Raw genomic sequence first — 13082 nt, 5'->3', positions numbered from 1 at the left:
ATGCTTTTAACCGTAAACTCGATGAACCGGGAGTTCACCCGCTGCTGCTGCTCAGCACCGCTTGCTGCAAGACACCGGAGCACTCTATAAACGCGGAGATTGGTTCGCTGACTGTCTTAATAAATCAAGTACAGAGATTCCAACCCGTGTTGAACATCCTATTTCCTTGTCAAATCGTGTATGCTGTGCAGTGTGCACCTAATCTATCATGAGATGACAACGCATTTAAGATCACAATCCTCAATAGATTGATTCCATCGTTTTACCGACAAGAAGATTCTACAATCTATCAGCCTTTCCGTAGAAATACATCGCTCCCTGTATAATGATATATATCTAACGTTACATGTTTTAAGGCTGATCTGTGCATGATGGTGCTGCATTTTGACATAATTCTTATCGCATTTCCCCCCGTTGTGTTGTGCCGTTCAGTAGTCCAGAGCTTCATCCCCCTTCACCCCTTTCCATCCCTGGCGTCATTTTATCAATGAACGTGGTATTATACATATTTACATATTACATATTTGTTGTTATTTATGGAAGTGTCCGGTTGCTGGAGGAACCAGGACGCCGGCTACACTGCACAGTTTAGCCCGAAATATATAGGGAGAGTGCAGCCCGTTGACAGAGAAACGTTTTAACAGGGAATTCGCTCCACGCTGTGTCCACGGTGATAGGAGTGGAGGATCGACTCCATTCAAATGGTTTTGGATTCCCTGTCTTCTCCTCTATCCGGACACGTTTGAATTGTTATCCTAACCCCCGGTAAACCGAAGTTATTAACCCGCAAACGGCACCGTGTTTGTCCGTGAATAACACGGCACACAATGATACTACAGTTCATAAAGCAGACAAGTGAAGGCAGTGGTTTTAAGGGTTCAAAAAACATGAATTTATTATGTGTAGAACAACATATGTGCAGAACAAAATCCAATAGAAATGATTCAAACATGCAGACAATCAGGCAGTAGCCATCTCCTGAACATAACAATGATGCTACAGTGAGGTAGCATCCTACCTTACGATAGCCCACATAAGTTTCTTTCTCTTTTCAGCATTCCTCTTTCGAGTATCCTTCCTTCTGTCTTCTCTCTTTTCTCTCCAAAAAAGGCTAATAATATACCACATGCCGAGGGAAAGCCATAGGATAGTTGCTCCATTCTGCTATTGTTGCTGTATTGTGTCTCGTGAAAATATACGTCACCACCATGGCGCGCTGTTATGACGCGTAACTCCGCCTACTATCGTCTACTCCTCCTACTAGTCCGGGTCGGTTGTGTATAATGGAAAACCAGAACTGATCAAAAGCGGGCTAAAGTGGGCTAAAGTGACCCGACCCGACCTGGGCTGGGCTGCTGATGGAAAAACGCCAAAAATGGATTTGATGGTGCTCCTGGGGATCATCAAAGATTTGGATATTTTTTTATAACCCAACCCTGACTTGTACTTCTCAACAACTTTGTCTCGGACTTGTTTGGAGAATTCCTTGGTCTTCATGGCAGTGTTTGGTTGGTGGTGCCTCTTGCTTAGGTGTTGCAGCCTCTGGGGCCTTTCAGAAAAGGTGTGTATATACTGACAGATCATGTGACACTTAGATTGCATACAAGTGGACTTCATTTCACTAATTATGTGACTTCTGAAGGTAATTGGTTGCACCAGAAGTTTTTAGGGGCTTCATAACAAAGGGGGTGAATACATATGCACATCAGAATCAGAATCAGAATCAGAATCAGAAGACTTTTATTGCCATGACATGTAAACATGTTAGGAATTTGGTTTGGCACCATGGAGCACGGTTTACAGAAGGACAGGTGCAAGACAGGACAAGACAGTGCAAACCAACATCAAAGTGCAAGAGTCATAATTAATATAAATATAAAGTGCAGAGATTCAAGTGTTCAAGTGTTCAAGTGTTCATATCCAGACAGTGCAAAGCTCTCTGGGTGGGGGTGGAGGGAGGGTAGATAGATAGGGGTCAGGTCAGGGGGGGGGGGGGGGGAGGGGGGCCAGCGGCATTTAGGAGTCGGATGGCTGTGGGGAAAAAGCCGTTGGTGTGTCGGACCTTCACAGTATTTATGGACCGCACCCTCCTGCCTGAGGGGAGCGGGGCGAAGAGACCGTGTCCTGGGTGTGCGGGGTCAGCCATGATCTTCCTGGCCCTCCCCAAAGCCCTACTTTTAAACAGGGCCTCAAGGGGGGGCAAAGGGCAGCCAATCACCCTCTCCGCCGAGCGTATCACCCGCTGCAGCTTGGCCTTGTCCTTGGCCGCTGCAGCGGGGAACCAGATGATGATGGCGGAGGTGACGATGGACTCAATGATGGCCGTGTAGAAGTTCACCAGCGTGGTCTTAGGAAGGTGGAATTTCCTGAGCTGCCTCAGGAAAAACAGTCTCTTCTGGGCCTTTTTTGTGAGGGCGTTGATGTGGGGCCCCCACTTCAAGTCCCGAGAGACTGTCACCCCAAGGAAGCGGCATGACTCCACTGTGGTGACTGGAGTGCCTCCCAGTATGATTGGAGAGGGAGGGGGGTGGGTTCCTCCTGAAGTCCACTATCAGCTCCACTGTCTTAAGAGCATTTAGCTCCAGGTTGTTCCGGGTGCACCAGGAGACCACCAAGTCAATCTCGCTCCTGTAAGCAGATTCATCCCCCTTGGAGATGAGCCCTACCAGGGTGGTATCGTCCGCGAACTTGAGGAGCTTGACCGACTGGTGGCTGGAGGTACAGCAGTTGGTGTAGAGGGAAAACAGGAGGGGAGACAGGACGCAGCCCTGCGGGGAACCGGTGCTGATGGTCCTCAGCTCAGAGATGGACTTCCCGAGCTTCACCCGCTGGGTCCTGTTGGATAGAAAGTTTGTGATCCACCTGCAGGTGTAGTCAGGCACCTGCAGTGCAGAGAGCCCACACTCCAGTATGGGTGGCAAGATGGTGTTGAATGCCGAACTGAAGTCAACGAACAGGATTCTGGCGTAGGTCCCGGCCGTGTCCAGATGTTTTAGGACATGGTGTAGGGCCATGTTGACTGCGTCCTCTACGGACCTGTTGGCTCTATACGCGAACTGCATGGGGTCTAGGAGAGGGTCTGTGATGGACTTTAGGTGGGCAAGGACGAGGCGTTCAAAGACCTTCATGACTACAGAGGTCAGGGCAACGGGTCTGTAGTCATTCAGGCCTGTGATCCTCGACTTTTTGGGGACAGGGATAATGGTGGAGGTCTTGAAGCAGGCTGGTACCTGACAGCACTCCAGGGAGGAGTTGAAGATGTTGCTGAACACAGGGGACAGCTGGTCAGCGCAGAACTTCAACATGGAGGGTGAGACAGCATCCGGACCGGCCGCCTTCCGGGGGTTCTGTCTCTTGAACAGGCGGTTCACCTCTCTCTCTGAGACAGAGAGGTGTGAGCGGGCAGAGGGGGTGGGGCTCAGGGGAGAGAAGGGAGGAGGAGGGGAGGTTGGGGAGAGGGGGGGGGGGAGGGGGGGCAGTAGTAGAGGGGGCAGACTGTGGGCGGGCAGAGGGGGTGGGGCTCAGGGGAGAGAAGGGAGGAGGGGGGAGGTTGGGGAGAGGGGGGGGAGGGGAGGGGGCGCAGTAGTAGAGGGGGCAGACTGTGGATCGAATCTGCAGTAAAACTTGTTCAGTTCATTTGCAAGGAGAGTGCTTTCTATGGTCAGAGGGGGTTTTGGTTTATAGTTTGTAATTTGTTTTAGACCCTTCCAGACAGAGGCAGCGTTGCCATCTGAGAATTGTTTCTCAGAGTAGCGATGTTTTGCTTGCTTAACAGCTGCCTCGAACTTGTACCTGGCGTCTCTAAACCTGTTCTTGTCACCCCTCTGCCAGGCATCCTCCTTCTCCAACCTCAGCCTTCTGAGCTGGGCTGTGAACCAGGGTTTGTCATTATTATAACTGACCCTGGTCCGAGTTGGAACACACACCTCCTCGCAGTAGCTGACGAATGACGTCACAGTGTCAGTGTACGCATCCAAGTCGTTACCGGCCTCAGCCCCCGCCCACTCCACATAGCCCTCGTCACAGCCAGCCCGCTCTAACCAGGCGCTGGTTTTCTCCTTAGCCTCGCTGTCCCATGTTCTGAACGACTTAACTACAGGTTTTGACACTTTTAGTCTCTGCCTGTAGGATGGGATCAGATGGACAATGTCGTGGTCAGATTTGCCCAGCGCAGCTCGGGAGACAGCGTGGTAGGCGTTCTTGATGGTACAATAGCAGTGGTCTAGCGTCCTCTCCCCCCGAGTGGGGCATTTGACCTGCTGCCGATATTTGGGCAGAGCCCGGCTCAGATTTGCTTTATTAAAATCCCCCAACACAATCACAGCACTGTCCGGATGTAAACGTTCAGTCTCCATAATATGCTCAGCTAATGCGCTCTGTGCCTCTTCGACAGCAGCGTCTGGTGGGATGTACACACAAGCAAGAATAAAAGAGCTGAACTCACGGGGCGAGTAAAACGGGCGACAGTTTATGATGATGAGTTCTAGGGCAGTCGAGCAGTGTTGTTTAATCACTGTCACATCAGTACACCAGGACTCGTTAACGAAAAAACATACCCCACCTCCGCAGACTTTTCCGGACGAGAGTGTATCCCTGTCGGCTCGGTACAGCTGGAAACCCTCCAGTTGTACTGCTGCGTCTGGGACGTCCTCAGAGAGCCAGGTCTCCGTGATGGCATAAGCTGCTGAAGAGTTGTAGTCCTTGCTTTTCGCTACCAGGCACCGGAGTTCGTCCATTTTATTACATAAGGAGTTCACGTTGGCTAGAAATATTCCTGGGAGTGGAGTGCAGGAACCGCGTCTTCTGAGTCTAGCGAGAGCCCCAGCTCTCTTCCCCCGCTGTCGTCTCAGCCACCTCACAGCCTGGGTGAAGATTGCGGTTCCTCGGATCAGGATATCCAGCACTTCCGTAGATCGGGTGAGAAAAATAGGGGCAATGTCCAATGTCTAAGAGTTCTTCTCTTGTATAAGAGATGTCACAGACCACAAATCCAGACATACAAACACACCAAACAACACTCCATAGTACCACAGCTGCCATGGACGGCGCCATCTTGGACATGCGCATTGACATGCCAATTTTCAGTTTTTTTTTATTTCTTTTTTATTTTTATATATATATATTTCTCATTTCATTTAAAAACTAACACTATTTTGTGCAGATTCATCAAATAAAATTCTGATTAAAAAAATGTTTAAATTACAGGTTGTAATGTAATAAAATAGGTAAAAAGCCAAGGGGGGTGAATACTTTTGCAAGGCACTGTATATATTATATACGTATATATTATCTATGGTCTGGCAGACAAGAGAAGAGTTTCATATTGTTATGACGTGTTCGTTGCGCGCAACTGTTGCGCAGAAATTGACTGGGTGAGATTTATTTCGTTCTGTCGGGGTGTTTCACTGACCATTTATAGACAAGACGCTCGTTAACATGTGCAACATTTAGAGTTCATTGTGATTCATAAAGGGAAGCAGGTGTAGGACTTGCGCAATGCAAATTCCGCTTGCGTGCGCACCGTTTTATAAATCCGAATGTTGGTGTGCCTAAATATTCCTGCTTTGCGTACGTACACCAGTTCTACGCAAAGCTTTATAAATGAGGCCCATGGACATTCTTAGAGAAAACAGGGCAAAAAATGAAAACTAAAAGTCCTAGGCTCACAGACTTTCTTGGACAGATAAAAAAGCCTGTAAAATCCAATTCCTTTTTAGTGTTTTTCTTCCCTTAAAACTGTTATTACACACTCATAACTTAATGTTAAGAAACTGCCATATATTGAAAGCTGAAGTAATCCTGGAAAAAGGGGCAAAAGCACTTACCGTACTCCTAGGACATTTCCTGACACTTTTATAGCCATGAAAACTAAATAGATCTACTTTTGACTTTCGTTTTTTTTAAGAAAAGGAAATATGCGTTCATTGCAGTTTGTTTTGCAGTTACATCCTACCTCAGAAATAAACATTTTTGAGATGAGATTACAATCTCATTTTGTTAAAAACAAATTGTCAGAAGATCGTATTGTGAACCCAGTATCATGAATCGTATCGAATCGTGAGTTGAGTGTATCGTTACCTCCCTACTGGTGATGGTATGATACTTGATACTGATACGTGATCAGACAACCAGTCATTTAAATGCTTAAAATTATGGAACAGGTTTAGAATGCCACTGAGCTGCGCAAGTTGGTGGAACGCATTGCACCTGCTATTACTATTACTATTACTTATGTGATATATTTTTTGTATGTTTTTTTGTAAGTTTTGGTTAGTAATATAATATAATGATTCATCATTTACCACAGGACAACATGTGTGATTGTTCAGTGCTCATAAGTCTGTGTGTGTGTGTGTGTGTGTGTGTGTGTCTGGTGTGTCTGGTGTGTGTGTGTGTGTGTGTGTGTGTGTGTGTGTCTGGTGTGTGTGTGTGCGTGTGTGTGTGTGTGTGTCTGGTGTGTGTGTGTGTGTGTGTGTCTGGTGTGTGTGTGTGCGTGTGTGTGTGTGTTTGTGTCTGGTGTGTGTGTGTGTGTGTGTGTGTGTGTCATGTATGTGTGTGTGTGTGTGTGTGTGTGCGTGTGTCTGTGTCTGGTGTGTGTCTGGTGTGTGTGTGTGTGTGTGTATGTGTGTGTGTGTGTGTCTGGTGTGTGTGTGTGTGTCTGGTGTGTGTGTGTGTGTGTGTCTGGTGTGTGGTGTGTGTGTGTGTGTCTGGTATCTGTGTGTGTGTGTGTGTGTGTGTGTGTGTGTGCGTGTGTCTGTGTCTGGTGTGTGTCTGGTGTGTGTGTGTGTGGGTGTGTGTGTGTGTGTCTGGTGTGTGTGTGTGTGTGTGTCTGGTGTGTGTGTGTGTGTATGTGTGTGTGTGTCTGGTGTGTGTGTGTGTGTCTGGTGTGTGTGTGTGTGTGTGTGTGTGTGTCTGGTGTGTGTGTGTGTCTGGTGTGTGTGTGTGTGTGTGTGTGTGTGTGTGCGTGCTCCTATCCTTACAGAGACTAGAGGACTACCAGAGGCGGTTAGACCTGTCGTCTCTGAAGCAGAGTGAGAACCCCATGATCTCAGAGTTCAAGGTGAGGAGCCTTCACTGCTCTCTATTCACTTCTGATCAGGATGTCTTCACTGCTCTCCCATTCACTTCTGATCAGGAAGTCTTCACTGCTCTCCCATTCACTTCTGATCAGGATGTCTTCACTGCTCTCCCATTCACTTCTGATCAGGAAGTCTTCACTGCTCTCCCATTCACTTCTGATCAGGATGTCTTCACTGCTCTCCCATTCACTTCTGATCAGGAAGTCTTCACTGCTCTCCCATTCACTTCTGATCAGGATGTCTTCACTGCTCTCCCATTCACTTCTGATCAGGAAGTCTTCACTGCTCTCCCATTCACTTCTGATCAGGAAGTCTTCACTGCTCTCTATTCACTTCTGATCAGGAAGTCTTCACTGCTCTCTATTCACTTCTGATCAGGAAGTCTTCACTGCTCTCCCATTCACTTCTGATCAGGAAGTCTTCACTGCTCTCCCATTCACTTCTGATCAGGAGGTTTTTTACAGTTCCTGTTTGTTTATTTGTCACTTCTGTACGTTATTCCTACGGAAATGATCTGTAGTCTTGGATTCTTCTTTGGCGTTAGGATTGTTTTCTACTCTGTAAAAGAGGGACGGCTGTTTCTCAGGAGGTAGAGGCTAGGGCTGCAACGATTAGTCGACATAATCGACGACGTCGATCATAAAAACTCGTCGACGTGGATTTTTAGTGTCGACTAATCGTATTTTTTTTAAAAAGAAAAAAAAACGTATTTTTTTTATTTTTTTTACGGGAGCCATGCAAGAATCAGCTGGGTAAGTTTTAGCTAACGTTGTTAGCCAACTGGCTAACGTTATATTGTTAGGGTCGTAATGTTTATGTTAGCTTTACTGTTACATGTTGGAAAACAACGTCTCATGGACAGGGCTGTACATGCTATGAGCGTTTGTGCTATTAATTTATTTGCCCTGTGGCACGCGTGTGACAGACAGAGGCGCTTGTATGTAACGTTACGTAGCAGGGGTTTTCCATGTTGAAGCCAGGAGAACGCGAGATGAAATGAAGTGAGGGGTGGTCGCTATTAAAATACCAGGTAGTCATGGTGGATGATCATGAATGATGCTTGATAAGTGAATGCTATTTCAATTATGTTGAGTCCACCAGCGAGCTGTCTGTAAGATAAACAGCGCCAAGCGTAGCCTACTAACGTGAGCTGTCTGTAGTCTAGCCAGCAATGCTAGCTAGCCAATCAACTAGCTCTGTGAGCAGCTGTAGCTTGGCGTAACGTTAGGTTAGATAGCTAGTTAAGCCGGATTTATGCTTCTGCGTCGCCATTTACGCGCAGCGAAAAGCCACACGACTAATCTGAAAAATAATCGACAGATTAGTCGACTACCAAAATAATCGTTAGTTGCAGCCCTAGTAGAGGCTGTGTCTCAGGAGGTAGAGTCTGTGTCTCAGGAGGTAGAGGCTGTGTCTCAGGAGGTAGAGGCTGTGTCTCAGGAGGTAGAGGCTGTGTCTCAGGAGGTAGAGCCTGTATCTCAGGAGGTAGAGGCTGTGTCTCAGGAGGTAGAGGCTATGTCTCAGGAGGTAGAGGCTGGTGGAGGTAAAGGCTGTGTCTCAGGAGGTAGAGGCTGTGTCTCAGGAGGTAGAGGCTGTGTCTCAGGAGGTAGAGCCGCCGTCTAATGATCGCAAGGTTGGCAGATCGGCGGTTCGAGCCCCGGCTGGCCACATGTCGAAGTGTCCTTGGGCAAGACACTGAACCCCAAATTGCTCCCAGTGAGCGGGCCGGCGCCTTGCATGGTAGCTTGCCACCATTGGTGTGTGAATGTATGTGTGAATGGGTGAATGAGAGGCCGTTGTAAAGCGCTTTAAATAAAGCTGCTATATAAGTCAGTCCATTTACCATTACCATTTACCATTCAAGAAGAAAAAGAAAAGAAAAATAATGTGGTAAAGAAAGGTTTCCTGTTTTGTTGATGATTTGATGATTGACATTCTCCTGTAGAATATGGATCTCACCAAGAGGAAGATGGTGCATGAGGGACCTCTCTCCTGGAAGGTCAACAAAGACAAGACAATCGGTAAGTCGACATGAATGAAATGTGTTTTGGCGCAGACAGAGAGAATACTGAATACTGAAGATCTGAGTTAATTCTTTTGTACCGTACAAATGATGAGTTCCTTCTTGAGCTTTGCCCCTTTGATACCAAACTGCACGATGACGAGAATGAACATCAAGGATACTACACATGCTAGCTGACAACTAGGTTGTGTATCGCGCCCCCGGGGAAGGCTACTGAGTTGAAACGTTGACGAGATGCATAAATATCACAGCAATTAGAGAAGAGTGGGAGACTTTTTCATTTTCAGGGAATCTTTCACTTTATGTTCTGTTAGTCAGCACCTGGCCTTGGGCCCACCTTCTTTATTGCGTGTAAGAACCTGGGAGTGCACCACCAGTGTGACCTCCTGTCTCCTCAGAGCATAAGTCTGTGAGTGTTTGTGTGTGTGTGTGTGCGTGTGTGCGTGTGTGTGTGTGTGTGTGTGTGTGTGTGTGTGTGTGTGTGTGTGTGTGTCTGTGTGTGTCTGTGTGTGTGTGTGTGTGTCTCCTCAGAGCTGTACACTCTGCTCCTGGAGGACATCCTGGTGCTCCTTCAGAAGCAGGACGAGCGGCTGGTCCTCAAATGCCACAGCAAGAACCTGGCGGGCACGGCCGACACCAAGCACATCTTCAGCCCCATCATCAAGCTCAGCACCGTGCTGGTCCGCTCCGTGGCCACCGGTGAGTTCAAACCAAACCACGCGGGGCGGCTGTGACGCAGGAGGTAGAGCCGCCGTCTAACGATTGCAAGGTCGGCAGTTCGAGCCCTGGCTGGCCACGTGTCGAGGTGTCCTCAGTAGGGCTGCAACAACGAATCGATGAAATCGATAAAAATCGATAATGAAATTCGTTGGCGACGAATTCCATTATCGATTCGTCAGGTCTTGTTCCATAACAAACCTACTTCCTGTTGACGCACGCCACGCTGTCTTGCGGCCGGTGTAGGCATCGCGAATCATAGCGAATCATAGCGCTACCTATGGCCGGAACCGGAAAAGTGGGAAAATCCGGTACCTACACCGGCGCGGCGGCTACATTTAAATCATGCTACTCAAAAGCCTTGAGAGTGAAGCTGTCTGCTGTCTGCTGTCAGGACATGCTAGTGAGTTAGCTAGCAGGGTTAGCTCGCTGCTGCCGCTAGCTGACTGTCACTACGCTGCTCGTCCAGCTGTAGTCTGCGTAGCTGTGCTGAGAACCAGAGCACTAACTATGTTTCTATAGAGGAGGGTTACACTAACTATGTTTCTATAGAGGAGGGTTACAGCTCACTATGTTTCTATAGAGGAGGGTTACACTAACTATGTTTCTATAGAGGAGGGTTACAGCTAACTATGTTTCTATAGAGGAGGGTTACACTAACTATGTTTCTATAGAGGAGGGTTACAGCTAACTATGTTTCTATAGAGGAGGGTTACACTAACTATGTTTCTATAGAGGAGGGTTACAGCTAACTATGTTTCTATAGAGGAGGGTTACAGCTAACTTCCTATTGTTTTATTATAGAAGTCCTGCTGGGCTCAGCCCTGCCATGGTCTCCTGCTCTCCATGCAAATGCGTTAGTGTGAGTTCTGGCGAAGCGTCAGCTAAATGACTGTAATGTAATGCGATAGCCAGTGAGTGTTTGCTCGCATTCATGGATTCAATATTGCATGACAAGTGTATTTAGCTAGCTGGCTAACGTCAGTGGTAGAGCAGAGGTGATAAGCTAAAGGCTAGCTAGTGGTAGCCTACCAAGCTACCCGTGAGTTAGAGTGAGGCACTGACTGTCGCCTAGCCTATTGTATGGAGTGAGAGGACACATTGCATTGTTTTGGAGCATATCTGTTATATAAAAACATTAGTGTCTTGTCTGTAGCCTATATTGCACTTTGGGTTACTGACCTTTACATTAAGCAAAGTTATTACCTAAAACAATGCATGTATTGAGCTAGAGTTCAACTACTTTATTGAAACAATCTACCGCCATAGTCCATGGCCTGTTAAACCTATTTGATGTAGCAAAGCCTTTTTTATTTATATTATTTATAATTTTTTATTAATACTTATTCATTTTGCACATGTATATGTATAGGCCTGGCTGATTTAGAAAACATAAAATAAAATTTGCAAAAGAAATCTTTTTTTTCTTCTTCTTTTTGTATCCGATTAATCGGAAAATAATCGGCAGATTAATCGATTATCAGAATAATCGTTAGTTGCAGCCCTAGTCCTCAGGCAAGACACTGATTGACACAAATTGCTCCCAGTGAGCAGGCCGGCGCCTTGCATGGTAGCTTGCCGCCATCGGTGTGTGAATGGGTGAATGAGAGGCCGCCGTAAAGCGCTTTGGATAAAGGCGCTACATAAGTCAGTCCATTTACCAAACCATGTTTAATTTATGCCAATCAATCAATCAATCACTGTTTGGAATGTGGTATTTCTGCATGATTTTAGTTCCGCACAAGGAGCTCAACTTGCTCGATTCCACCCATAATGTCTATTTATTAGGTCTTTCATTGAGGCTGTGTGGAAGGAAGACAGTGGTTTATTGAGGAGGAAAAACAACTGCCACACCTAATCTGCTTTCTACACACCTCATCCCCTCATCTCCTTTCTCCCCTGACAGACAACAAGTCATTCTTTGTGCTGTCCATGTCAGACAACGGCGCCCAGATCTACGAGCTGATGGCCCAAACCGTCTCAGAGCAGAGAACGTAAGCGCCTTTACCCTCGCTCCAAGCAATCCTCTCTGGTCCCGTTTGGCCTGTTCTGTTTTCTGTTCAACACAACCTGTCGTGTGGTCTTCTGTCCCCTAGGTGGCAGTGTCTGATCACACAGATGGCAGATACCATAAAGACGAAACCGCTCATCATACCTTTACCTCAGACAGAGTGAGTTCACTGAGCCATTTGGGCTTTTGTGTGCTGGACTATGATATTGAGCGATGCTGTCGATGTTTCTCCTTGCTTTGCTTAATAAATGACCAGTATGTGATTCTAAATGACCAGAACTGGATGTGATTCTAAATGACCAGAACTGGATGTGATTCTAAATGACCAGAACTGGATGTGATTCTAGTGAACTGGATGTGATTCTAAATGACCAAAACTGTATGTGATTCTAGTGAACTGGATGTGATTCTAAATGACCAGAACTGTATGTGATTCTAGTGAACTGTATGTGATTCTAGTGAACTGTATGTGATTCTAGTGCGGAGCGCGATGCTGTGGAGATCATCAGCACTGCGGTTCCCAAAATAGGCAAAGACTCTGACCGCACCTCTACCGGAAGTATTCAGTCCCCAGGTACAGTATATACACAACAACAGAAGTATTCAGTCTCCAGGTATATACACAACAACAGAAGTATTCATTGTTGCAGTGTGCAGTGAAACGGTCATGGAAATAGTAATAGAAATGGTACTAGTAATAGAAATGGTACTAGTAATAGAAATGCTACTAGTAATAGAAATGCTACTAGTAAGGGGCGCTCAGGTGGCGTAGTGGGCTAAGCGACCATGTAACCGCAGGGTCCCCGGTTCGATTCCGGCCAGGGACATATCCTGCATGTCATCCCTCCTCTCTCTCTCACCCATCCTTCCTGTCAATTCTCAACTATCTCTATCACAATAAAAATGAAAATATGAGTGGGACTGCCCCACTCAGAAAAAAAGAATTTAAAAAAAAGAAAGAAATGCTACTAGTAATAGAAATGGTACTAGTAATAGAAATGGTACTAGTAATAGAAATGGTACTAGTAATAGAAACGGTACTAGTAATAGAAATGGTAGTAATAATTGTAGTACTTAGAAAGTCGCTGGAACAGAATGAACAGAAACAGTCGACCAAAATGCAATAGACCGCCATGATGACCGAGGCCGGAACATTTGTCTATCTTTGATCCCTGAATGAATAAAATAAAACCTTTAATCTATTTGCATGCGGACCAGCTACATGTACACACTGTTGGAGGTCTTAGTACTT

The 13082-nt window shown here is 46.5% G+C and overlaps 1 protein-coding gene across 1 annotated transcript in view; it reads left to right on the top strand.

The window, feature by feature from the left end:
- arhgef12b (Rho guanine nucleotide exchange factor (GEF) 12b) overlaps positions 1 to 13082 on the top strand; it is a 144005-nt gene that overhangs the window by 121848 nt on the left and 9075 nt on the right. The window contains exons 31-36 of the mRNA XM_080529328.1: positions 6983 to 7060; positions 9025 to 9100; positions 9634 to 9801; positions 11726 to 11813; positions 11916 to 11990; positions 12310 to 12404. Of these exons, the coding sequence (XP_080385454.1) occupies positions 6983 to 7060; positions 9025 to 9100; positions 9634 to 9801; positions 11726 to 11813; positions 11916 to 11990; positions 12310 to 12404 (580 nt within the window). The remainder of the gene's footprint in view (positions 1 to 6982; positions 7061 to 9024; positions 9101 to 9633; positions 9802 to 11725; positions 11814 to 11915; positions 11991 to 12309; positions 12405 to 13082) is intronic.

This window comes from Nansenia antarctica, assembly GCF_963989245.1.
Source record: "Nansenia antarctica genome assembly, chromosome: 4".
NCBI classification, from domain to species: Eukaryota; Metazoa; Chordata; class Actinopteri; order Argentiniformes; family Microstomatidae; genus Nansenia; species Nansenia antarctica.
This window is presented reverse-complemented; position numbering and strand designations above follow the sequence as displayed.